A 27,923-nucleotide genomic window follows, 5' to 3' on the forward strand; every position below is an offset into this window, starting at 1 on the left:
ATAATCAGAGCCATAATAATAGCCTCATGGCTAGTTGAACCAGCGAACGGTTATTAATAAATAGGCCTAGGCCTGGTAGGCTAATGAATAGGCCTGGATCTAAGTCCTAGGTCTAAGTCCTGTAAAACAATAAAATAAAAAACTAGATTTTTACTAATTGTTGCACATTTTTATGAATCACTGCAAATGGAAGACAAAAGATAAACGTAATCGTCCCGCATTCTGTATTTCAAAATAGTGTTCAAACGACAAATAAGAACAAACGTATCACCAACAACAAGCAACTATTTGGTATTGATTTATGGAATATTCCTCACATCTGTTTAGAATGTAGACAAACGTGAAACTCGTGATAAAACCGTTGATCGTAGCTCATTAATTAAATTAGTATTAATTAATACGGGTTGTAATCTAGGGATCGCCTCCTCCTGGTGGTTTGATTAAAAAGCGCAGTAAACACTAAATATGGGGGAAACGCTCGCTCCCTAATTGTGTGTATAGTATAATAGGCCAATATAATAAAATAATTTTCATATAGGGTATAGGCCTACTTTTTTTAATACTCCGTCCAATGTGAGCCTATGTGCATCTGGGATAGGCCTATATTTATATTTGAGTCGGAGTCAAAAATAATGTAATTTATAGGCTATTAAATGTATGAATCCTGGTTAAAAGTGTGACACTATCTCGAAACGTATCTTGTAAGGTAATGTATTAGGCTACAAAATATTGCTGGCAGACCTACACACAAAACAACAATTAATAAATAGACCGGCCAATACACTAAGACGCAAATGTTTTCAGCATGCATAAACAACATGTTTTGCCTATTTTTATGTAGATATTCGAACAAAAGCCTTCTGGTATTTCTCCCTCTAGATATTTTGGTGTAATAAAAAATGAGGAGATGGAAGGCGACAAGCCATAAGCTATAGGCCTATTGAATTCCAATTAATAGTAAAGGCCATACACCGTCATGATTGTAATATAGAGCAAATCAGGATTAGTGTTGTTATTATTTTGCCGAATTTGTAAAATTCCTCTATGAAGCTCGAATATTCGAATATATAAAATAGAAGCAAAGAATTGCTTCACCCCCCCCCCCCCTCCCCCACACACACAAGGCGTGAGATGTGTGTGTATGTGTGTGTGTGTGTGTGTGTGTGTGTGTGTGTGAGAGAGAGAGAGAGAGAGAGAGAGAGAGAGAGAGAGAGAGAGAGAGAGAGAGAGAGAGAGAGAGAGAGAGAGAGAGAGAGAGAGAGAGAGAGAGAGAGAGAGAGAGGAGCAACCAGACAGACTGACAGAACGAAACGAAGAGTATAAAGAAAGACTGAGTAGAGACGGGAGGGTGGGTGGGGGGGGGGGGGGGGGGTGAGGGAGCGCAGATGGGTTGACACCCTCTGTAAAACAAACTCCCACCCACTCTCACACACCACGCAGCACACGAGCCGTGATGCTGCGCTGTTGGCAGGATAAGGTATTTAAACACAAGTTTGTGGTCCTCCATAGCAAACAGGGCAAAGAGGCGATAGAGATGCCAGAGCCTGCAGGCTTGGAGCAAACGAGTGGCTTCGAGGTTTTTCCTCGTTCATTGGATGGGTTAAACTCTGGGCTGAGTTACTGCTGTAAACAGAGAACACTGTCTTCAGATCACTATGTAGAGGAGAGGAGAATGGTGGGGGGGGAGAACGATCTTCGATCATTTCCCGCGATCTGATAGGACTGCAATCCAGGTATTTACTTGTTGAGTTGTTCTGGTAACAAATTAATATTTATTATTTAAAAAACTGCAAACATAACTTAATTTCATCATCGTTTATAACAGAGGCTGTTTTAAAAAATGCAAGCACATCATATTGCATTATTGATTACCTCCAATAATAATAACCTCTGTATTTCCACCAGGATTTCAGTACAGGACCCGAGAATGGACTTCAAAATGCTGGATTGGAACGACACGCTGACACGGAGTCTAGTCGTGGCTGTTACTTTCCTGAGTGCTCTGCACGTCGTGCGGTGGCTGCGCAGCGGCGAATTGCTGCAGAGCGGCGCTGCGCCGCCGCCTGGACCCTTCGCTTGGCCCATCATCGGCAACGCCGCGCAGATGGGCAACGCGCCTCACAGATATTTCATGCGAATGGCCAAGAAGTACGGAAACGTGTTTCAGATCAAATTAGGCAACCAGGCCGTTTTGGTGCTCAACGGCGCCGCCATCAAACAAGCGCTCGTCAAGCAGGCTCCTGATTTCGCCGGGAGACCGGACTTCATCTCTTTCCAGTATATCTCAAACGGGGATAGCTTGGCGTTCGGCACGGTCAACGATTTGTGGAAATTGAAGCGCAAAGTGGCCCACGCCACCGTCAGGTCGGTGTCCACCGGGAACTTGCACACCAAGCACGTGTTCCAAAACCACATCGTCTGCGAGGTGAAGGAACTTCTGGGACTGTTTCTGGACAAAACGCGGGAGCAGCGCTATTTTCAGCCCATGGTGTACCTAGTGGTGTCCACGGCCAACATCATGAGCGCCGTGTGCTTCGGGAAGCGCTACTCGTACGACGACGCGGAGTTCCAGCAGGTGGTGGGGCGCAACGACAAGTTCACCAAGACGGTGGGCGCCGGGAGCATAGTGGACGTGATGCCCTGGCTGCAGTACTTCCCCAACCCCATCAAGACCATATTTGAGGAATTCAAGGCCCTCAACTATGAGTTCAACATATTTATCGGCAAAAAGGTCACCGAGCACAGGAAAACGATCGAGTCAAGCACCATCAGAGACATGACGGACGCGCTGATTTTGGCGATGGACCAAATCAAAGACCCCGCCAAGGGGCCCTCGGTCAGCAAGGACCACGCGCTGCCCACGATTGGGGACGTGTTTGGAGCCAGCCAGGACACCCTCTCCACTGCGCTTCAGTGGATAATTTTAATTCTCGTGAGGTAATCTACATATAGCTGCCATGACAAGATATTTGCATGTAAAAACCTTGCACTGTAATGAGTTAATAATAGTCAGTAATCCTGGTCCAGTCATAAACTGGCTGTATTCAATTGTAATTTCCTATGTCTCCTTGTAATTCTCGGTTTAACAACGTTGCGTGCCGTGTAAACGCATCATCTGATATATATATTGTTAGGCATATAGGTATGTGGACAATGTACAAATGTATTATTGTTAATATACATATATAAATATTGAAATATTACAAATATAACAACATCTAACTTTTTTTTTTGGACAGTCCTGTTGTGTTTAACAACTAATTAATTCATACCCTTCTTTAACTTAGCTTAATTTGCATTATTATATATATATATATATATATATATATATATATATATATAATATATCTACATATAATAAACATAATAATATATATAGAGACACTATATATATAACGGTGATTCTGTGTCGTTGAGCAGGTTTCCAGACATGCAGCGACGGCTCCAGGAGGAGGTGGACAAGGTGGTGGACCGCGAGGCCCTCCCCTCCGTCGAGGATCAGTCCAAGCTGCCCTACGTCATGGCGTTCATCTACGAGGTCATGCGCTACACCAGCTTCGTGCCACTGACCATCCCGCACAGCACCACGGCAGACACCGTCATCATGGGCTACTCTGTGCCCAAGGACAGGGTGGTGTTCGTCAACCAGTGGTCCCTGAACCACGACCCGAGCATCTGGACGGAACCGGGCGCCTTCGATCCGCAGCGTTTCCTGTGCCCGGACGGATCCCTCAACAAGGACCTGGTGTCCAACGTGATGATCTTCTCCATGGGCAAGCGGCGCTGCATCGGCGAGGACCTGTCCAAGATTCAGCTGTTCCTCTTCACGTCCCTGCTGGCGCACCAGTGCAACATCAGCGCGGACCCCGCCCACCCTCCTCAGATGGACTACGTCTACGGACTGACCCTGAAGCCACTGCCCTTCTACATAGCGGTGGAGCTCAGGGACAACTTGAGCATGCTGGACAAGTTCTGCAGCCTTCGAGCAGAGAGGCTCAGGGGAGCCCAGGCCAGGCCCCATCCCCAAGGACACGGCGAAATACTGAACCCCGAACAAGGAGTTGAGTTGGTGAATCGCTGAAAGATGTACAGGACACCACACAGAGAGTGAGCTGCTGCTGAGCCTTGGTTTTGATCAAATATATTTATAAACTCAGGCAGTTTTTCACCCTGGGCACATGTTGTGTCCTTGACGCTTGACATGAATTTTAGTGTATCCTACTATAGCCATAATCTCATTGGCATCAATGGATAGGCTACCCTGGAGACTGTGTATAATATGTGATTAATCACTGGACATTTGGTTTTAAAACTGGGCAAAAGCAAATGGCTTCCGTCATCTGAGCACATTCCCATGTAATTGTAGCACTAGCGAATGCATAATCATATTCTATGAAAGCTCAAACTGCTGCAGTCATGAGGTCAGCAGGGAACAGGTTGAGGTCAGGTGACATTAGGTTTGGGGTAGGGATGCTCTACCCAAATGAAGAGTGTTCTCAAGACAGATCAATAAAGCCCTGAGCCCAATCATGCCGCGATGCATGTCAAGCTAGGCTACTTATAATGGGTTAAACCAGGGTTTCTCAACGGGGGCGGCAGCGCCCCCTGGGGGGCGTTCGTAGAACCTAGGGGGGCGCTGGGAACGAACACGGGAGCGTCACAACTTTGCTTTGTGTATTGGTCATTATTTTTTACTTTTTAAACTTTCATGGTTTTCAAATATTTTCGGTGCAAAAATAGGATAACTTAAATAAAAAGCCTATCTTCATATGGGTTTCTAACCCCTCTATCGTCTCATCTACCTTTTACTTTATGCTCAGTACCGTCATGATCGCCATAGTAACGCCGATAAACAAATCCACCTCATCGCAGCAGCGTGGTGCTTCAGAAACTGTTTCGCCCTCCCCCGACTTCCACTGGTTGGTTTGCGGGACATGCAAAGCAAGCGGTGGATGGGGCATTACACTAAGCAACATGAATCTCATCCATATTACATAGTAAGGCAACATAAGACGTAAATAAAGCTAACGCCGCTTAGCATGCTAATTGTAAACAATAGAACGTGCGCATTACATGTAGACCACTGCAACGTCGCTCATTACGTCTGCGAACCGATAAACACTTTCATAAAGTACGCACACCAACCGGCACATACGCATTTAACACTGATGTTACAGGCGCTTAACTTGTATAGTAACAAACTACTTTAATTACTATTTGGCCGCAAACTTAAACGTGCTACTCGCCAACTCAGAACGAAGCGGATAAAGGCTGCACATGTACATCGTTGCTAGGCAACGTCACGTAAACAAAGGGAGTCTTTCGTGCACATATTGAACCCAAATCCGCGGGTTAACAGCTCAATAACCAATACAAATGTACACAAGCACTGTTACGTATTAAACTTCAATAGCTCAATATTAAAACCTTTTAATAAAACTCTGAATACACATTTTCTTGTCCAGAAAAAACATAATGGATATAGCCTACCCACGGGTGTCATATATATATATTTTTTTTAACAAAATGAACAATAATATTGGGGGGGGGGGGGGGGGGGGGCGCCAGAGGATCAGGGTAAGGTAAGGGGGGCATTTGCTCAAAAAAGGTTGAGAAACACTGGGTTAAACTGAGTCACGTCATTATGATGTCTTATCAATTGTGATTAGGTTTTGTCTGTTCAATGGGAACTAAAAAAACGAAAAGTGTCGGTAAGAGATAGAATATGTTCTAAGCATTCAGCAGAGATGGGAGACCTTAAACCTGCAATATGCCTTGGTAATCACAATACTGCTGATCGTAGATGACCTGATGATGTGTCAATATGTCGATAATATATTGATTCATGTTACATGAATAACGTATTGGCTAGTGATTATGGATTGTGGTGTGAGGGAGACTGTACACAACCAATGAGCTTCTACATTAACCTGGAATCATTGACTTCAACAATACATGAAAAAAGATGTACAAGAAAGGCATCTATATATCTCACATAAACAGTGCAAAGTTTCTCAGGAACAAGGCCTTATGAATGTTGATTAAGAGCTCACTGATTTAGATTTAAAAGGCTATTAACTATGAACACTGACTATTTTGTTTTTTGTTGAACGTTGCTTTGGTTTGTAACAGTATAAAGCACTATGAAAATATAAATATTAGATCTATGTTAGATCAGTGTTATTTTAGTCATGTATGTATTATTATTACTGTTACCCGTGATAGTTTTGCTCATGTTCCACTGTTCATAAGCTCAATAATGAAAGGATGCTGATTTCTGACTACTTCATAAATTGCCAGTAAACAAGCCTTTTTGGGCCAAAAGCATTCATTCATTAGTCAAGTCATCTCAAAAATCTAAAGACACAAGTTATTCGTACAAATTGCATAATCGGATTGCTTTTAACAGACAGACGCACACACACAGATAATACATATACCTCCACACACACAAACATGACGACACGTCTGTGCTGGTCTGTCTGTTGGCCCAGCGAATGTTGAACTTGGACCCGGGATCAGACGGATGTGGCCCGATTGATTCCGGTGTTGGGCTAGAGTTACAGTATTATAAAAACAAGATTGGACATTAAGCAGTAAAATAACGTTCATATGGTAAAACGCTTGCGTGCCTGCAACCGGAGAAGATTCTGTGTTGATTGGTTCTCAACAGTTTTACTCCAATTACATGTAGGCCTACATATACTCTGAGTACTGAAGACAGCAATTATTTTTCCCTGGTTCCACTGATGGAGTTCAATGGAAGATGTACAGTTGATGATGTCTTGGAACTTGGGCATTTAAACAGTTTCTATTTCTGTATCAAAGATATACAACTGTTGAACAGTTTATTGTATAATCCAATCCACTTCAAAATGTTAATAAAAACACTTGTTTGATGAATTAAGATGTCAAAAGAGCAGAGATTATTATGCAGCAACTGAAATGATATATTTGGTGTTTTAAACATGCATTAATACTTTTTTATTGAATTTCTAGACCCCTGTAGTTTAACTATACATTATATCACTGCAGTTTAACTATATTGTATATAACTGCTATAATTGAACTATACTGTATAACACTGCAGTTCAACTCTACTGTAGCACTCTTCAATTTCCCTAAAATGTACGTATATCACAGCAGTTTAACTACACTGTATATCCCTGGTGTTGTTTGCTGTGAGAGCCTACTCTCCTATTCCACTCAATAAAAGGGCATTTTAACGATATGTATTCCATTGTTGTCATTGGATCTAAAAGGCAGTGTCACGGTTATGCTCCAGCATGTAAATGCAGTGACTAGTGTTCCTAAAGAACACAGCCCTGTCGACTGTCTGCGTGACATTAGTAGCACGGCCTGTTTTTCCAGGTAGGCCTATGCGGAAAAAAAAAAAATAATAATTCGAAGAGCATTCATTGATGCTTTACATGCTTTTAGCACGGCCCGGGTTCCACTTCATGTGCACCGTGGTGCTGGAGCTAGAGCATGGTCTATTCCGAGAGTCTTGCCAGGTCAGGTGGGGAACAAAAGGAAAGTGTTCAGGAGAGACCCCCCCCCCCCTCCCCTCCGTGCGGTCCCTTGTCTCGCTCTCCCAGAACATCCTGTTCTGACTCGCCGCAGAGCTCACAGATAGGCTGCCAACCTCACGGTGGGTGACAGCCCAACAGATGTAGATCTTAAACGGTACATTTATGAACTGCCACTCTAGTGGATGGTGTATTTGTTTGTTCTGTGCATTTAGGCAAACACATGCAAAAGACCTGTAGCAATGAAGAAGGTTTCTCATTTGGGTATTGTATTGTATGGCATTTAGTATTGTGAAATAAAAAAATACTAAATGGTTACAGGACAGGACCACAGTGGTGTAAGGAAACTGCCAGCTAGGAAGCTATAGGTACTATCGCTCTTTCGGTAGCGTCTCCTTCTCCATAAGGGGGGGTGAGGCCTTGTTGTGTGACCTTCTTGCCTGGTTACTCTTCTTGGATTACAGGCCTCTGAGGGTAGCAACTATTCAAATTCGAACAAGCATTAGGTTGTCTATACTCAACACAAGCTACCCAGGGAAATGTATACATATATACATGGCTGTGCTCTTTTGATGCTATACCTTATGAGGCGGTAGAAGAGGTGCTTCACATGACAGGTCTGATGAAGGTGAGGTGGTCTTTAAACCTTTTTATTGGTTTCATCTTGAGACCACATGCTGTTAAAGTGCAGGTGAATGAAAGATAAGAGCTGTCACCAGACAACCATCTGGTGGGGAGACAGACCTGTCTCTTCTGTCACGGCCAGCTGCTTCTAAGCCCTCCGCACAGCAGGCAGGGACGGCGGCCATGATACCCAGACCAATTCACTGCCGGAGTCAACTTCTGAAGTTTCACTTGAAAGCTTTTCCCTGTTGCAAACCATCCAAATTGTGATCAATCTATTCTGTAGGTTGCTTTTATTTTAAATGTGCGATGGACTCATGCAATGGGCAGATTTTGGGCAGTAGCCCAGTAGGTAGAGCGGGTTGGCTGGGAACAGCAAGGTTGCTAGGTCGATCCCCGGCTCCACGGAGTGTAGAGGTGTCCCTGAGCAAGGCACCTAACCCTGACTGCTCCTGACGAGCTGGCTGTCACCTTGCATGGTTGACTCCGCCGTCTGTGTCTTAATGAGGGAATGAATGGGTGAATGTCAGGCACTACTGTAAAGCGCTTCAGATAAAAGCTCTAAATAAATGCAGTCCATTTACCATGTTAGGATAGATTCCCAGCTTCCAAACCCTCCTTCTCCTGCTATATCCAATGAATTTAGAGATGGCTCACCCTGTAAGACATTGCCATCACTCAAACATGCTTTTTTTTTTTTTTTACTTTTTCTCAAAAACAATAACAAAATAGTTATCTGATTGCACAAATTTTATTTTAATCTCGTAATGTCCTTGCAGATTGAAGTATTCTAGGGTGCATTGATTCCAGAATAATCTCAGTGTATTGTATCATTTACATTTACAAATATAATTAACACATTTAACATGTACAATACATTCAAATCGCCCATTTAATCAGTCCATTATTTTAATTATTTTGAAGTTAAAATCATGAATATACCTTTTTATATATATATATATATATATATATTATTTTAAATCCTTTACCCCCCTGAAACACTCACCCATATAAACACTTTAAACATTTGCTGCCTTAAAACATTTTTATATTTTTATGCATGTCACTTAAAAGAAAAGATAATCAGAATGCTTCCCCAAAATTTCCTTCAAACAAAAAATTTAAAAATTGTTGGATATAAATTAGTAGTCTACTTCACTTCAGCACATGTACTTCAACTTCCATGTCTATATTTTGAAAATATTCCATACTTCATAACTTACTATGAAAATGATATGACTATATCCTTCTTGGCAGAGTCGCCCAATGGAAATATATATTACTACTACTACTACATTGCTTCAAAACATTGAAGCAATTGCAGTGCAATTAAGATGAGTTTTGTAGGACAGACATAACTGACATAGGACATAACTGACATGTGCCAACTTCCCCAAGCCTACGTTTCTTAATCCACAACAGGGATTGCAGTATTTTGATCAAAAGGGGATGGACTTCAGGAGGGGCCTGGGCCAGCATGGAAAAGACAACACAGACGTCGCTAACGATACACAGTATATGGACGGAGAGTGGAACGATAAGGCCCTAATTAGTGTTTGAGTGAGGATCAAAGTCAGTGGGGTAATTTGATTATCACTGGCGTGTACCGTGTCCCTCCCGTGAGTGGGCGGTCCTACTGGTTTTAGTGGCTGGTGGGTGGGGGCCGTGCCTGGCCCACCGTGCAGCAGTAGTGTTATCTGCATGGCCGCCCTGGCTGCTGAATGGGAGGCTTTGTCGTGGTCTCTGGACCGCACTGCAGCTGACGTACTCCAAGCACACCGACACAAACACCATCAGGGGTTGGTGGTTATAACGCCTCATCAGCGCGATCCTTCAGTCAGCCCAGACGGATGGTCAGTTTGGATATCCACTAAAATGTCGACGGCCACCTTGAAACTGTGGTGAAGATTAGTGGGCATGGGGAGATACATTCTAAAGTGACCGAGTAAGACTTGCATGCATAATTTTCTTTCTATTTTTTGATTATTTTTCTGCCCCCTTCATAGGGACAATATATAGTCTGCGTTCTGTACAATAGACACATTTGTGAGGGTATTTTCTCGATATGGACTTCAGGGGACATGGACGGGTTTATGCTTGGAGCCGTCTTTTTTTTTTTCGTAACATAACAAAACAAAAGCATTAAACATTGGTATTCCCCCCAACGCTCGCTCCTTAAAATGCTGGCGTCCGGATGCTTGTGGTCCAAACTGCCTCACTCACAGAGTGAATCCCAGTGATGGTGTGCTTCTAATGCCGTGTTGGGTTTAAAACATACACCCACACTAAAGCACCTATAGCACCCCATGGGACGGAGAGTCTGTGCTTGGGTCTCAGCTCTTTGGTAATGAAGGGGTATTCGGGACAAAGTGTCGATCCCGTCTTCAAACGCCAAGCATCGGGCACAGTACAGTGAGCTCCTTCGCCGCATCCTCATCCTGAACAGAAACAACCTACTTTTAGAGATATATATACACACTATATTTCTCCATGTTGCATGTATTCAAGTGGGTATCTGTATCAAATCACATAAATATGTAGCAAAATAACAGGTGGACGTCCGTGTGGCATGAGAACATACCTCTTTAGAGACGGTGTCCATAGAGCAAGCGGCCTCACACATCCTCTTGGCCTGGCTCTTCTGGCCCAGGTCCTTAAAGCACTGTTAACGACAGATGGCACTGTTCATCGCAGAGATAAGGATAAGGATCCCCCCCCAATCAGTCAAGGGTGTAGTGAACGGGTACAAATGCGCTCAGGGGTTGTAGTCTGGGCCAAACTCACATCCCTGTTGGGGCCGACTCATTTGAGGATTGGGTAGGGTGATGGGCTTCAAATGGTCTAACTGGGGTCAGCCCCCATCATAGCAAGGAAATAAGTAGTGAGTGAGTGGGTTGGATAAGGATGTATCTCAGAGGAGGGACTTTGAGGTGGATGCTTGGTATTCGTATGACCTGAAAGTCACGATTACCTACCTTGGCTAAGAACACGTAGTTCTGTTTGGAGTATCCTGGAGAGATATCCTCAACCTGGGGATTAGGGGGAAAAAGGGATATTTTGTTATCAATTATCAAGTTTCACTCAACATTGTCATTGTCTTTGTCGTTCACTCACACAGATTTACAACTTCAAGTTGAAACCAAAGAAACTATCTGTTCAATGGGATGTTTACAGTTTGTGTGTGAAAATCGCTATTTTGCCCAAAAAGCCAAAGTGATTGCGTTCCCTCGGGTGTCCGTCCCTACCTTGAGGAAGTTATTCAGGGCGTCTTGGACCGTGGCACTGGGAGGCTCTCCGAACAGCGTGGTGGCAACCTTCCTCTCGATCCACGATAACTGAGCCACCTGCAGCCGGCAGGGCCATATGAGCATTGGCACCAAAATAAAGTCACAATAAAGAGTATATATTTCCCCTCCTAAACTAGACAACGATGAAGCCCAGAGGAGCCATCAACAACAAAGAAAATACCGCAAATACATAGAGAACAACATAGAAAATACCCAAAATGTATCCATCTGAATTATCTATAAATATCCACATAAAACATGTATTATTCCATGATCCCTGGTGTATTTGAAGCCCAGAATGGAGTGATGATACACGGTGTACGTAAATGTCAGCACAGCGTGTTGTCTGTGTGATACGATCGTTTCTGTAAACAATCATAACTTTGTCGTTTCGTGTCGTTGCCGTGGAGCGCCGGGATATAAATACCTCTCTGGTATAATAACCTTTCTCATGCTAACAATGGCTGCTGTGAGCCTCCAGCAGAGCAGGGGCTTTGGCGCAGAAAGCAGCCAAGTCAAACAAGAGGAGGGGATGAATGAGGGGAAACCGTGGGGTGGAGGCCATGCACGGAAACACAAGCCCCCGTAACACCCCATCTAGAGGTGAAAGGGATGTCAAGTGTGAGTGAGTGAGTGAGTGAGTGAGTGAGTGAGTGCGTACAGCATAGCACCAGCGGCCCAATAGGTAGTAGGACATGGGATCCTCTGGCTTCAGTTCAATGGCTTTATCAAGATGATCCTGAGACAGACAGAGAGACAGAGACACACACAAAAGCACAACAGACAGGAACGATTTTACTGTTGATTCAAGACACCGAAGCATTTGCAATTTCTTCATGTGCTCTGCCCTGATTTGCAGACGCATGTTCCATCAACACACACGTACGCATGCGATAGCACCGGACGCCCTCCACACACTACTCCGCTCCCACCCCCTTCTGGATTTTGCACAACCGCCCCCCCCCCCCCGCCACAGCCCCTATCTCTTCCTTTCTACCTCTGATTGAGAGATACCAGCTGTCTACGCCTGTGGGGGCTGTACACTGTTTCTAAGGGAAGCGGTTGACCACACCATGAATGCTTTGCACAGTTGTTCCCATGCTCTGCCTTATGCAACCAACCTGGCTGAAAGCGATGCACATTTGCAGAAATGCCATAACCCCCCTAGGGGGAGCAACTCGACACAAGGGTATGGGTGCACGGTGGGTACATTACCACGTACAGTAAACCCCCCCTGTATATTATGGTATATCAGTCAAAATACGGCTTATTTGTGTCACATCCCTATAAAATGTTGGCCCCGGTGTGTATGGATAGAGAGAGGGTGGTGGCAGATGCCTTCATTGCGTCTCCACATACCTTGAAAATGAAGCCGTTCTTGATCTTGTTCTGCACCGTGTCATATTCAGCCATTAAACCGCACATGATGGCATACCTGTGGAGAGACGATACTGTGTTCAATCGGATAAATAACAGGTCAAACTGTTTCAATAACTGTTGCGGGGGTTAGTTAAATTAGATTACATTAAGATAGGGCAAATATTAACAATGTTCATCTCTCAATGCAATAAGCAGTGGATATTCACTGGTTTTGAAATCCCCCTCTTTTCTTATGGCAATTTAAGCCCAATCAGCAGCAACAGGAAAACGTTGGATCCGATAAAAATCTATTTCCTATAAGTAGCAAAAAGGATCGCAGAGGGGTAGCAGAGATGTGTTTTGGTATGCGGTTATCTAATCCCGAAAAAAACCCATGAAAGACTTTCATCTGATCCGATTGGTTGTATTTCTCGTGGGGATGGTGCTCAGGTAGCACCCTCCAGTCACACCACCTATTCTCTGGGTCACTTGCTGCTGGAATCCAGCGCCATTCAGCCTCCCTAAGCACGGCTCCTCATTAGGCATGGTTTGGGGAGATAAGCTGCTTCATCTCTGCTCTCGTCTGCTGCCCTGTTCTCTCAGTCACTTTCTGGGGTTCCTAATTAATGAGCGGAGACGTTAGAGGTGGGTGGGGGGGGAGGTGTTGCTTGTGGTGTGGGGATCCAGCGCTACTGGGCGTCACATGAGCTAGTTGAGGTACTGGAGGGTTTCAGACGAAAGGCCTTTTTCCCCCTTCAAACACAGCTACGACTTTTATAGCTTAATTAAAACATCAGATACCCTATCTGCAATCCTGAAGCTATTTATCCATTCATAGGCGGCAACCAGAGAGAACCCACCAGTTGGCTGTTTGGCCTGTCCCGCTAGCACCAACATGCTAACCTCTATATATACGCCAGTGTGTTTGGGAGCTCCCACCGTGTCTTGGATGTGCTCACAGCTGTATTACTCACTTCCCGGCTCTGTGTACCTGGCTCACGGTTCGACATCACGTCACTGGGGGAGTGGGTTCAAGCGTTCAAGCGCGGCCGGCATCTGGCTACCGAGGGCTAACCCGATTGATTGTCCGCCAAGCAAACAAAACGTAGGCGAACTGTGCGCCGCTGGAGCCCAGAGAAAGGGCGGGTTGTTTTCTCAAGGCAACCCTTCGGGGCGGCGGCCCACCGCGGCTGATCGGAGCTGGGTGAGTGGCGTGCTCTGCAACATCACAGGAGCTCCGATCTTATCTGTCGGCAGACGTTCCGACTGACTTCCAATGAAAACAAGTTGCTCGAAGCCATGGCTGGGAGTTACTACCCACGCCGACTTTGGTTCTCACCAACCGCGGTGCAGAAATCCGACCAGGTGCACAAAGATTTTGCACCATGAGACGCCACTTTGATTCGGCCAAGTCTGAACTCTGAGGGATAATTTCCTGTATCCTTGCATCCTGAATCATGTGATGCTCCAGTGTGTCATCAATCAACCGTGAGACTGGGGGAGGAGAGTGACATGAGAAGAACACCAGAAGGGAGTAATAATTCAAACCCAAATCAGCCCTCCCACAGACAGGGCCGAGCTGCAGTGACGTTTGCTCAATATCCGTAGGCTAGCCCAGGGCATATTCTCCTCATCTTTATCGGTTCAGCGGGAAACCAGGCAAACTGTGTGGACGCAGACATGCTTCCGGTGGCTGGCTGAGCTCATAATGCTCATGAGGCTGGTGGAATAGTGTTTGGCACCGTGCAAAGAAAAGAAAGAGAAGCAGTACAACGAATAAGCAAAAAAGCTGGATAGACCATAAATGAAGACAGAGATATGGTGTCTTGCCCGAGGCCATGTTCTTGATAGTTCCTTGGATCGAGTTTACACGTTCCTCATCCTACGAAAGGACACTTTGCTGAGACATAGAGAAACATAGAGGTGAGGTGTGCTTGGGGAGGGGGGGGTGGGGGAGATAGGAGAGAGGGCGGTGAGGGAGAAGATATGAACATGTAAGGAGGCGTGTCAGCCCCAGGGGCGTGCCCACTGTTGTTTATCCTTTTCTTTCTTCACTCTTGTGTTGAAATCCCATCTCTCACGACTTTCTTCTGCAACAAGGGGGCGGGGTAAATTGTACAGTGATGAGGGGGAAGCAAAATAATTATGAAAGGAATAGAGTCTAGAGAAAGAACAGAACGTTAATTGTGCTGGGTTATTCCCCGGTTTTTAACATGGCTCACCAAAATCCCCAGCCACTGTTCTGCTCGGTAACAACAAAACAATAATATCCTGCTTGGCAGCTGGAACTGACGATTGATTTCAGTGTTAAACCCCGACATGGAGGAGAGAGTTCTTCCAGAGGCAGGGAGGCTCTAGGCAGGGATCCCGACTACCAACCCCTACCCAGAGAGACCAGGGAGGCAGGAACAGGTCAAGTGTGGGAGTGGTGAAGGAGGAATGGGATGCAGAGTGTTCCCACTGCAGTGTGTTATCTTAAATACCTCCATGTCCCGGCGATGGTCGGCTTGATGTCAGAGGGCACACAATGGGAGAGCCGGCCTCCCATTGCGACTGATAAAGCACAAGGCGTGCTGTGGTCCCCTTGGTGATGACCACAGCCACAAAGGAATGTGCTAAGTTTTGAAAGTGAATCCATCACCCTCTTCCAAAAGTTTCCCTGGTAAACCCCGGTGTTTGTGGTACCATCAGAGGGTGTATAGTACATCGTGCTCCAAATACAGAGGACGGTTTATATGAGGTATAGCCATCTATGTAAACAAGCCTGTAATACAAGATATCCAATCCGCTTCCCAAGGCCACAAGTGAATTAAGATTACACAACAAGGATCCGTCTACCACAGTGATAAATACACACCAAACAACCAAACAATGACAACGTCTTATATTTAATAATGGAACGACAGAAACGTAAATCCTTGTTACGTTTCACACCATATGAGTGCCTAACTGGTCAAATAAATATAGTTGAGAATGAGTCAGAGGGAGGACAAGTGCTGTGGAGTTATCTCTAATTGTTTGAGGTTGAAAGCTGCTGGGACAGTGTGGAGTGGGCACGCTGGTAGCATATAATGGGGAGGCTCTGTGTGCCTGTTAGACATACAGCACTTTAAGAGCCCTGACCAGTCCATGGAGCAGAAAACAGCTATTTTCTGCGCGTCACTTCATCAGGCGTGACACAAGCAGGAGAAAGGCATGATCAGGTGATCAATGATTGTTATTCATTCAGACTCTCCCTTGCCAGCACCTTGCGTGGCAAATCAAGAAGGAATTGGCACTACCGCTCAACGCCCTCTGCCAAATGTGTGAACAGCTCGGCAGCATTGTGAACATAGGGCGACAGCACCAGATGTCGTGAGAAACGCCAAGTAAACAGTGACCTCATGGTGAAAAAAAGGCTTGCAAACCTGCTTGGCACGCCGCCACGGTCCCCATAGCCATGGTTGAAACAGGGCCTTTTCTACTTTGCCATGCCCGTTTTAATTAAGCTGCATTTCCGCCTGGTTTAAGATTCTAACAAATTCCATTAGCGGATATAGGATTAAGCATTCAGCTTTTTTTTCCCTTTTTTTTTAAATTAACTAAACAAGCACGGCCTTCTCTTTTGCTTGACCTCCAGCTGTGGTATGTGCGTAAGCTATAACGCCGACTACCTCAAACCGAAGTGGCCTGCTGGCACAACAAGGTGCACTGCGCTGCGAGCACTTTCCATGAGAAAGTGCCACACACCTCTTCAAAGATGACATCAATCGCATGCGGCCTATTAAAAAAGGACCTTTATGCCTGTCCAAAAGGAAAGTATAGGCTTAAGCAAACAAAAATACATTTTTAGACGTCTCTAAATACAATAATTCTATTAATAAATTAACCTACAAACACATACGGAGATGTCTCGAGCACACACCTGCAAACACACAACCAAGTATTGTGTGCCCTGATGTTAAAAAGAAAGGCAGTTGAGGAAATGGAAGGTTGCTTGTCTTTAAATGTGGTAAATATGCATACCATTTACATTTGAAAGGAAACCCCTAAAAACATAAGCGATTTTGATATTTCTTTCATGGCCGTGGTGCCTATGTAGCTTCAAAAGACAAACCTTCCAGGAGTACAGAATGCCAATCTGAGAACTATAATCTGGGACAAATCTCTATTGGCTGTGTTGTGTCCACAGGCTGCGGTCTGCACACTGCCTTCAAGTCACAACACGAGCGCTTCTTTCAGGCCAGGAATGCGCTGTCGAGGCCTGCACAAATACAAACAGGATCCATACCATCAGGCCCCTCTTGACACAACTAATTAAAAGCCAAGGGGATTTTTCCTCCCTTCTTTTCACCAGGAAACCAGAGGACAAGAAGAGTTTATTTTTCTTCTTCTTCTCCCATCTCATCTTTTGGTGCAAGTTCTCCCTTTTCTGTCCTTTGATTTGCTCCGATACCAAATGATTCCGACTTTGGCAGAGCCTGAGTCTTTATATAATGCTCACCAGACCATTGGCATGGCGTGGCCTCAGTATCCATCCTTTGAGGCTACACTGGCAACGTGAATGCTAACTACCTTTCAATTGGAGAGAGGAAGACAGCTTTCTCTAGGTGCAAGGACATGTATTATAAAAATGCATTTTTGGAATTGATTAGTAGTAATGTAAACAATGTCATATAATATGTATATCATTGTACATTATCATAAGGACTTATTTTTCCACAAGACTGATGTTACGAGGAGAGAGGTCAGTACATGAGTGGTAACCTCAACCCACACCCGAGCCAGCCATCAACAACAGCAGAATATGCTCCACTGCCTTGCGGTATCAACCGAATGCTGATATGCAGTGATTGCGGGCCATCAGTCAATTGAATGTGTGTTCAGCCAGTGTCACCATCAGGCTATCGGAGTGAGTCCAGACTGTTTACATTCCTGGAACTGGAGGGGATGTGATGGTATCAGTGGGACAAAGCCCGGCGTGAGGGTGGGTGGGGTATGGTGGTGGTGGAAGGACGGAGGCAGGGTGGTTGTACTCTGCAGAAGGCCAGGGGGATGGGTTAGCCCAGACCACATCCTCTCTTGCACATGGATATCTACGGTACAATGTATGGGAACAAGCTATTAAGGTGAGTTAGTTGTTCTCTCCCTTTTAGTTTATGTACTTGCCCAGGCATCACATCCAGCCAGGGTATCTTGCGTGAGCCCAAGAATAAATAATTGAACCAAGTATTGACTCTGCGGCCTCTCTGGAAGCTTCGGGACTTGGAAACTTGCACCTGAATTACACTGGCTGCACTGGTTGTATGGGGAAAAGAATGCAAGTATTCAATAATGAGTGAATTTAAAAAAGACCAAAGACCTACCACTGATGACTGTCAGCACATGAAGGGTTGAGCCTCACCGCCTCCGCACCCGCTTCCTTCCCTATAGAGGAGGAGAGACAGGACAGAGTCAGACAACAGAGTACCAGAGTCCATAATCCCTGTGCACCCCAAGCTTTCTGGGCACTGATTGGTCCATTGAAGACGCTGTGCTCCCTTTTTTCAAAATAAAGCATGTTAATTTGCTTAGGGAAATTGTGTGCTTTAGAATTAAGATCACGCACACACACACACAAACATGCCTTGATACAAATCTGGTTGGTAATTATTAAAGGCCCATTAACAAGAGGAAAGAGAAACAGGCCAATCCAGTCTGAACGAGAGTAGTCTAATCATTCAAAGAAATAAAACCACTGACAACGTGGTACAACTAAAATAGTGATTTGGGTTGGGCATGGTAGGAACACTAATGTTTTCACATACAAACTAAAAATTGATTACCAGGTTTAACCACTTTCCAGAAATAAACTAATATTACGTACAGAGATGTTTTCTTATGTCGGTTTACGAAAGATATTATTACTATGGTTAGAAACCTGCTTTGTTTCAGTGGCCATTTATGTCATTGTTAAATTGTTGCTTACGCAGTTGGTTAACCACGTCAGAAGAAAGTATGCATCCAAATACGATTTATTAATATGATCTACACTGGACTCTTTCTTGAAGGACTGTTTCCATTCGTCATCATTATCGCTCCTTGCAGTGAACCTGTTCAGCTCTAAATATGATCACAATGTTTAGGATGATGATGACACAATTTCCATGTCATTCAACATGTCATTGTGTTCATGTCACTGACAGGGTTTAGTTTACACAACATCTCAATTTGTGATAATGATCAGATTTGGGCTGGATTTATATGGATTTATATGCTTCATAAAAATGAAGCACAACGATCAACAAATACACATTTTTAGTGACTTTCAGAACATCATTTTACATGTGAACTAGTTTATACGCCTTTTCGGATCTCTTTTGAGTTTTGTCAAATGTGTACAGCTACTGATCTGTAATATAAAAAGGTCTGAAAAATGTTGATGCGTTCTTAGCAATCATCTGTAGATTGTGATATGCAAATCACATTGTGTGTACAACAATCACAATTACACAAATATAATGTACTTGAAATCGTATTTATAAGACTAGGGTTTACAGTGTGCAGCAGTGATGTAATGGCGTAGGTAAGGGGTGTCCCCCTTTCCCCCCTAACTCTAACCAATTAGCTTTCTATTGGTTGATCCTTGCTCCCTATGTAGGGTGTAAACATATACATCTCACTTGATAGCAGTGTATGATTAAACCATTACGCTTAAACACCATTAACCTCCAAGAAACATATGAGAAGGACAGAATGTGATTGGTTACCGCTCACTGCCATCGCCTTCTTCTCGTCCAGGCTGTCGGCGAGGTCATGAGCATCACAGTAGGCCCGGGCGAGGCGCCACAACAGCGAAGCGCTGTGCCCATACTGCAAAGAGTGGAAAGGAAAAAGGCTGGTTAAAATGGCACTGTGCATGGGTACATCACTTTAGTTTTCACACAACTGCTGCTGCTGCTATCGCTTTTCGGTCACAATTGGTTGAAAATCCATCCTTTTCTCATATCAAACCCAATGGGTGTCACTCTGAACTGATCTTGGAGGAGGTAAGGGTAAATCATTGGAGGTTGGGGTGAAGAGGACGTGACGCAAAGCGCCCCAAAAGTGGAGGAAGGAATTTTAATTTTTTCCCTAGTTCTAAATCATATTAAACAAAACTATAAAAGTTGCCCGATACAGGTTTTACTTACAAAATGCAACTTTGGAGGGAGATAGAGAAACTTGAGCACAGCCCATAGACATGAACGCGTGTGTACTCAACGCACCTCCTCTTTTTTCTCCAGAAGTGTATCAAGACTCTGTTTCTTGCCGCAACTGTCCCCTCGATGCAGAGCGTCCACCCTCTCCAGGAGGACGACCAGCGAGTCAACAGGCTCCTCCTCCTCCGCTTCCTCCTCCTGACTCGGTGACCCTTGGCTTGGTTCCTCTTCTTCAGAGTCTGTCAGCGCCGTCATATACCTGGAGAACACAGTCAATGCCATCGTATTTGATGAGAAACTAATGACCAACCATGGTCAGGTTGAGGTTAATTTCCTACAGTCCAAAGCTTAAAAGGTAGTCCTTTTTTTGACAAGACATTCCTCAACATCAACCCTGGAAACACCAAAGGAAAAACATGAATACACAATCCATCTCCCATGCAAGTGAAACAGGGTTTGGGTGTTCTGGATCATATGGGAGGGCTTCAGCACCCCACAACGCACGCACACACACGCGCACACACACACACACACACACACCTGAGAACAAACAACTACAGTCCTGGCAGTACTTTTCGTCACTGGAATCACTGAGTGTACAAACAACATAATTCTCCTCTTCAACCTGTGGGCTGGAAAGAACCTCTCTCTCTGAGGAATCTCACCCCGTGATGACTCGGAGCAATCAAAAATCAAGTTTTAACGAGTCTCCTTTTATGATTACCCCGTGGCCAATCATTGGCCTGATTATACACACTGACAGTTCACTGCATGTTTACATGCAAGACTGCAGCAGCCTTGTTTACACAAGTGGGTCACTTAATTGTTTCTAAACGCCGACAGTGGAGGAAAGTGTTGACGTTACGATGGCCGGAGGCCTTTCTTCCCGACGCGGCGATTACTTGCCGGGACGCGGCATGCAACAGCCACTCGTGTTTTATGGTTCCCTCTTTCAACTACTGCGACTAATCAAGGGCACTTAAGAAGAAGCAGCGCCTAGCAAGCTGTATATGAGAAGGGAAAAACAGGGTCTTTACGACCGAGTCGGGGTGAAATGAAAGACACCGAAAGGCGAAACTATGGGAAGCCTCCTCCATCAGGTGTTGGCAGCAGCTGCGTGTGCGTCATTGGCGGTTTGGAGGAATGTTTATGTCTGTGAGCCCAGGTTCTGGAGGGATGTGTCAGAGCGGGTCCCGCCCAGAAGCACCGTGGACCCAACAGGTGCCCCTTGCCGGAGGCCACCTCCAGACCCCGCCCACCCAGACACACCTTGAGCCCTCCTGTTATTACAAGAGCCGGGGCCTTATTAGCCACTGAAGGGCCGGGAGAGCCTGCAGAAAAGGAAAACAAAGTGGGGAAACTGCAGCCGCACGAGGGGCTGACACATGTGAGAACAACAACACGGGTCAGCCTCACGACGACGTGTGCAGATGGAGAAGCTTCCGATGTTTTTATGTCTGAGCTCAACCTCTTATTGGAAGCTGAGGCTACAAAAGTACATCATGTGTAATGCACTGAAATGATATTGCAATCGTTAACCCTTACAATAAAATAAATCTATCTAAAGTACAGATGTGTCATTAAGGGCTGTGTCATTAAGTTGTTGCACATTAATGCATAAAATAAGGAAACCGATCTAAAGTAATGATGTTGTGTCAATAAGGCCTAGCTGTGGCATGTTAACGCTAACAATAAAATAAACCATAAAGTAATGATGTTGTGTCAAAAAGGCTTAGCTGTGGCATGTTAATGCTAACAACAACGAAACCAATCCAAAGTAGCTTAGCTGGAATGCGAGGCCAAGAACAATAAAGGCACACCAATTTTGAACATGCCTGTAAACTGTATTGAGCAGATCTGTTGTGATGAGAGCGTACTCCAGAGTGTTTGCTTGCCATTGAGGTTAACAATCCCCTCTTTGTGGGGAAACACCTGCAGGGTTACATGTTGAACAATGCATTTCATATCTATTTCATAATGTAAAAGGATTACCAACATGGTAGCTCATCTTAGTTCCTGTATGGTGTTATGCAGATAGATTACATAATAGCACAACAACCATAAAACCCATACATTTCACACATCTTCCATACTTTTGTCATGATCTGTGTACAGATCATGACATAGTGTCAGGACAAAAAACAGCACGTGACCCACTTCCAATCCAACAAATTATTTAGTTGGCTTACTTCGTCCATTCTCTTTGTGCAACCATAACATATGCAAGGCACTGATCAACTTCTTGAAATGCACTCTGTGTCCTTATAATGGAGCAGAGCCATTCAACCAAGGCCAGGGGGGGGATAAGGAGAGACACTTTCAAGGGAGCTTAACCGTGGAGGTTGTCATGGCAAGAGCCCTCACAACAAACATGGTGAAGAGTTACCATCTCAACATCCTTGCCTTGGAGGCCTTGGAGCAGGCCTATTCACTGCTGGGTACCACTGGGGGGCAGGGGGGAGGGGTTACCTGCACTGCAACAATTGCCTGACTGGAGAGTGAATATATTGCCTCTGTAGGCGTCCAAATAGTAGACATGGGTCAGAATTCTCCAAGAGAAAAATCGCACTTGTCGGAGCTCTCCTACAAAGCTCAGCGTTGCACTGGGTTCTGCTGCCATGGTCTGGGTTGTGAATGAAGTGGTGCTTACTATGCCCCCTGTTTGTGATGAGGTGTAATAGCATTGTGGAAAAATACTTGATGAATGGTAGATTAGGGGAAAACGGTATAAGACATACAGCTGTTTACATTGCTGTTGGGGCCCATGGCCATCATAGAACAAAAAAAGCAGGTCATTCAACTAAATGGGACTTTTTGTGTGATCTAATAGACTGGGGGTCGGGGTTCACCATCTTGCATTGCTTCTGCTTAAGAAAACCTGATTGCATATCAGAGGGACATTTTGTCCCTGTAATGAAACTTGCCAGGAGGAAGATACAATGAACTCGATACAATGAACTCGATACAGCGGGGATGGCGGTGGCTAAATAGGCAGTAGGTAAGTGTTTAGCAGCCACATTGTTAAGCGTATAGCAAATACCAGAAGGCCAAGAATCAAGAATCAGGGAAATTAACATCACACATAATCGGGTTGGTAGGGGCACAGCATAGCTACCTGTTCTACGGTTTCTGATCAAACTATGAAAGGAGAAGTGGAAGGACGAGTGCAAGTGAAGACAGACAGCTATGTAAATTATTCACACACACACCGAGTGGCCCACAGGTGAGACTCATGCTGCTCTTCAACATGGAGAGCAGTGCAGGTGCACTGTCAGGCCACTGGCACGGGGAAGTATTTCCATGTGCTCATTTAAAAAGTAGGTGACGCTCTTCTGGATCTAGTCGTGACCTTCATGTGCAAACATGTGTGCGTAGATGGCGAAGCCTCTTTCGATTTTACACATCGTCATTGTGTGCTTAAAATGAAGCAATTACGTGCTTTAGCCAAGTGTAAATATCCCAAATGCAACCATGACCGCTGACGAGTACTTACATTTCTGTTAGCTATAAGCTTTTCTGCGAAATACAGACCATTAATCACGAGTATCTCTTTATAAACATTAGGCGTGCGTTGATCAGGCATGCCTTCCTGGACGCACAGAATCCGTCTAATCTGCTTAAATCAACTATGTCCTAAATGCAAGGATTTTCTTTTTTTTATTTGTTATTTTTAATACTTCCCCCCCCCCCCCCCCCCCCTCCTCCAACTAATGTCCTTGAGCTATGGTGAGGCGAGGTGAATAAACAGCAGTGGGAACTGTTTGAGGAATTACAAGTTCCTACAAGACACGTTTAAATGAGGTTCCTGACAGCTTGGCATGCAGCGTGATTGATAGGCCCTCCTCGCATGTAGAAGAGGCTGTGTTGGTAAGGAAGCTGTCACAGCACACAGAGCCAATCACAGGTCTGTGGACACACAGAGAGCCAATTATAGCGCTGGGGAGGGTCTCGGGGGTCCCAATCAATCTGGCAGCGAGGATTATGTCTTCATTCTGAGTATTGTCTTCCCCATCTCACTTTCACATGGTGTTGTACCTGCTTTTTTTTTTGTTACCAACACATGTACACACAAATACAGAAACAAAAAATGCATCTGTGCAGGTATTTCAAAAACTCGTGTTGGAGCAAGATGCGTCCAATCACTGGGTACGCCAACACTAGTTGCCCTGTCGGAATATCTCTAGCTCCACAGACAAGCAAATGTCCTGCTAAGTGATGGCTGCAATTATCACGGACATCTAAAAAACGACATACAATCTGATCAATGGGTTTGCATGATGCATGCACATGTCTACGTACACATTAACACATATTTCATAGTCAATATAGCGATACATTGATAATTGCCTCTGGTTTAATTGTGATTGCGATACTCTCTTATATTGTTGACACAGGGATTATAGATAGACTGATGGTTCTTGTTTTTAATTCTTTGTAATGTCAGTGTCAGTGATGCAAGCCGTGTGTACTTTTTGTCAAATTTTGTAATATTTATGTTTCGCATTTCTATTTGGTTTGCAGAGCTCAGTTGGTAGCAAGGTGAAAACGATATCCCAGCTAATCTGTCTGTGTACTTAGTGACTTTGGCCAAAACAAAACAAGCGACCACAGCACTGCGCAACAGGGGCCATGGCTCTACCTTGGCCCTCCCAACAGGCTCCGGGAGAGGATATGGTGCTCTTCGGTGGGATGCGGAGGGCCCTTCAGATGGAGGTGAGGATTAGGGCTGTAGCACATTTCTCTGGGTGGACGCCAGCTATTCCCTGAGTGGCTGGAATTTCTCCTCTACTGACTACACCATTCCCACACGCCGTGCCCCAACAAATAACATCAAGTTCTTTAATTATAAGTGGTGTGTCTGTTTGTGTGTGCGTATGTTAAAATACTTCTTTCTAAGGAACCTACATATAGGAGCCATTCAACGGGGTGCAGTCAGGCAACCAATCAACTGCCTCTACTGGAGGGCTGGGGGGGGGGGGCTGGAATTATGCTGAGATCAAAACTCTCTAACGGAGGAGGGCTGATGTTTACACAGGGGAGGGAAATTATGAATGACCTCATATAACCCAGGTGCATCCATCATGCTTACAGTAGTCACGTAGCCAAAGACAGATGAGACAGATGTGTTTTTACAGAAGGCCACAAGCTGTGCCAGAGACATTCACAACGTCACGGCACACTGCCATGAACCAGGGTCTCGTCAGATTAAAGACCTAGTCAACAGTTTATCCGACAATGCATGTTAGATTAAAAAAAAAATGACAGCAGTCTAGATCGATGCATTTGACAGGCAGAGCTGGTAGTAGCAGATCACATTGACGTGCAGCCTCGAGCTGGGGTGTACTGGTGAGATGAAATACAGTTCAAAGGGACTTGGCACACAGCTGCAGCTTTAAAAATAAAAGCACCTACAGCTGCAGCAAGGAATAGAGTCTGACAGACCTAGGAGACAATGTATGCTTGTTAACTGCTTAGTCAGGATGCCAGCACACCAAGGGTAAGTATTTTAGTACCCTCGTTCTCCAGTTATAATAGTAATACTCGTTGCAAATTTTAATTAAGTTTCATTAAGTACAACAAATTATATCAATTATTATTAAATCCTTTTAAATAGTATGCAACTATTATACGACACCGAGAATGGAGGTGTGGGATGACACAGGTGAAACCCATACTGCTGGGTTCCAGCAGTAATACTATGTTAGCGGACTTCTGATCCAGCAGTCCTACTTTGTCATAGCAAAACTTGCGGGAGAAGACGGCACAGAGCCTGGGCCTGAAACCAGAAACTGCAAGGGGTGGTTTGTTACCGAGATATTCTACCAAAATAATTGTACTGTTGTTTATTTCTACAGTGGCCAGTCTACACAGTGTTGATTTGAAACCTTTACCGACACTTTTATTATAGTTTACTACTGATGGCCAGGTTTGTGTTTTTGCCAACAAGGTACCAACGCACATCTCTGCCTTCAGCAACATCATTGGCCGAAAACAAATAAAATAAAGTGAAACATCCCCTTCACCCAGATTTGAACTTGTGATCAATCTTAAATCTGATGTTATAAGTTAACCTCTTCTGCATTAATCCAGCAGATTTTGTAAACACAGAACTTACACAAGTATTTCCAAGCTACATTTGAACAAGAGAGAAAACATTTGGATATTGTTATGTTTTAATGTGGATGTAACATTGCCTATTTCCTGAAATCAAGTGTCAAAGATTAAGGCCCCTTTAAACATGTATCAACTGAAGGAGTACAGGTACAATCCCTGATATGCATTATATTGGTAGTACATATGGTTGTACTCACCCTCCCTCACTCTCTGCCTCCTCTGAACTTTGACCTCCGCTTCTGGCAGCCAAGCCTGTGGCCGCGGCCCGCTTCCTGCGGGTAGGGGTGGTCCTGCGGGACCCCCCAGCACCCCCCTCTGACCTGCCGTTCTTCAGCTCCTCTCTCACCTGGTCGGGCAGCAGGGGCAGGGCACTCTTCAGGGCCCTCATCTCGTCCTTCAGCTCCGAGACGCAGCGTATCAGAGCCTCCAGGCGGTCTAGCACCTCCGCCTGGCCCGCTAAGGCCGGCACGATGACGGCTCCGCCATCCCCCACAGTTACACCGTCGCCGGCCCGGCTGCCACCGGGACTGTTGAGGTACATGCCAGGCCAGGAGTCCCGGCGCCTGGACTTGAGACTGTGGTACCAGATGGCAGCAAGGCTGACGCCGGCCACCCCGGCCAGAGCTCCGATAACTATCACCTTGCTGCCAGCATGAGCCATGCTGCCTGCAGGGAATGTAACATTAAGACACATGTTGTAGTGGTCATACCTGAAAGGCTGCGCTGTTTTGTTTTTACTTCTTCAGATGTAAAGTAATTGAGGTTGTAGTATACGAGAAACATAACTCAGTACGTGTACACTTGAAAGATAATTGATTAAAAAGTATAATAGGGCTTGCACATCGTGAGTTCACATGGCAGTATTGGAGCACAGAAATGGTATTGGTAGACATGGTGTTTGGTTCATTGTTTTGTAATTTATTGTGAAATGATTCTTCATTGTGGATAGACCTTATTGTTTTTTAAACTGCCACAGCGTTTCTCGTGTGAGACATGGCATAAACATATTAGCCTACGTAGGTTTCGGTATATTTTATATTTAGGATTTTAGATTACTACAATTTACTACAAGGCATCAAAAAATCCCAGGATCCATTCTGATTTGCAAGCCCTGTAGAAGTGAGTAGAAGTAGTAATAATGTGTGTTTGATTCGTTTGTCCTCTTTCTATGTTGTAACTTAGAAAGAAGTACAATGGAGCCCACAGTCATTCGCCAAAAAAATTACAGTAAGGTCTAGGTTAGCAATATAGGCTAAAAGAAAATATAACACTTATTATCCAGGGAGTAACATCCATCACACACCCGATTCTAAACAATCAAAATGACTTTACTACAATAGCAAATGGATCATGGTCATGTTAAAACGACATTTATACACAGTGTATGTGTCAGTGACTCATTCGCTGGTCATCTACCTAAGTTGTATGAAGACATTCACCTTCGACACCGTCTGCACGCAATTTAAACACACACATAAGCTTCGTAAACGTTCAGTTTATAAGTTCAGATGAAGCTTAATGTGATACCGTTACAATGCGTTTACATACAAATGCTATATTAAGTACGATACATGAGTAGAATTAAGTATTTTATCTTACTGTAGTGTAGGTAAACTGGGAGGCACTTGATTATCCTGATCGTCAGCTTTCTGTGTAACCAACAAAACATTCCGTGTTCAGGAGAGACCAAGCAGAAACGTTCCGTTTGAGGGCCAAGGCCAAACTTTTATTATCAATCCTAAATCAGATTTAGAGTTAAGCTCTTCTGCGTTTATTCATAGGATTTTGTTAATGCATAACTTCCAAGTTATATTGTAATGAATTACTAAACATTCTGTCAAAGTTTTGCA

The 27,923-nt window shown here is 44.6% G+C and overlaps 2 protein-coding genes across 2 annotated transcripts; one reads left to right on the forward strand and one right to left on the reverse strand.

Annotated features, from left to right (window-relative positions):
* The first annotated feature begins 1,604 nt into the window (after positions 1-1,604).
* On the forward strand, positions 1,605-4,554 carry cyp1b1 (cytochrome P450, family 1, subfamily B, polypeptide 1). The gene is made up of 3 exons (XM_084470888.1): positions 1,605-1,733; positions 1,906-2,937; positions 3,421-4,554. The coding sequence occupies exons 2-3, from the start codon at positions 1,928-1,930 to the stop codon at positions 4,079-4,081; spliced, it is 1,671 nt and encodes a 556-aa protein (XP_084327014.1). The 5' UTR covers positions 1,605-1,733; positions 1,906-1,927; the 3' UTR covers positions 4,082-4,554.
* A 4,345-nt stretch (positions 4,555-8,899) lies between these two features.
* rmdn2 (regulator of microtubule dynamics 2) lies at positions 8,900-27,719 on the reverse strand. The gene is made up of 11 exons (XM_084470893.1): positions 27,673-27,719; positions 26,271-26,739; positions 20,026-20,218; positions 19,528-19,630; positions 18,145-18,205; positions 12,800-12,875; positions 12,102-12,179; positions 11,399-11,497; positions 11,129-11,182; positions 10,735-10,815; positions 8,900-10,591 (listed from the first exon to the last, which is right to left on the reverse strand). The coding sequence occupies exons 2-11, from the start codon at positions 26,732-26,734 to the stop codon at positions 10,538-10,540; spliced, it is 1,263 nt and encodes a 420-aa protein (XP_084327019.1). The 5' UTR covers positions 26,735-26,739; positions 27,673-27,719; the 3' UTR covers positions 8,900-10,537.
* Between the last annotated feature and the right edge of the window lie 204 nt (positions 27,720-27,923).

Source organism: Micromesistius poutassou, assembly GCF_964030765.1.
Source record: "Micromesistius poutassou genome assembly, chromosome: 7".
In the NCBI taxonomy this organism is placed as follows: domain Eukaryota; kingdom Metazoa; phylum Chordata; class Actinopteri; order Gadiformes; family Gadidae; genus Micromesistius; species Micromesistius poutassou.

Excerpts from the sequence above, each read along its gene's own strand:
- cyp1b1 (XM_084470888.1), top strand. The coding sequence starts at position 1,928 with ATGGACTTCAAAATGCTGGATTGGAACGACACGCTGACACGGAGTCTA. Across the intron at positions 2,938-3,420 it reads ATAATTTTAATTCTCGTGAG|GTTTCCAGACATGCAGCGAC; the intron begins GTAATCTACATA and ends GTCGTTGAGCAG.
- rmdn2 (XM_084470893.1), bottom strand. The coding sequence starts at position 26,734 with ATGGCTCATGCTGGCAGCAAGGTGATAGTTATCGGAGCTCTGGCCGGG. Across the intron at positions 20,219-26,270 it reads GAGGCAGAGAGTGAGGGAGG|GTATATGACGGCGCTGACAG; the intron begins GTGAGTACAACC and ends TGTGTTCTCCAG. Across the intron at positions 10,592-10,734 it reads TGGACACCGTCTCTAAAGAG|GATGAGGATGCGGCGAAGGA; the intron begins GTATGTTCTCAT and ends GTTTCTGTTCAG.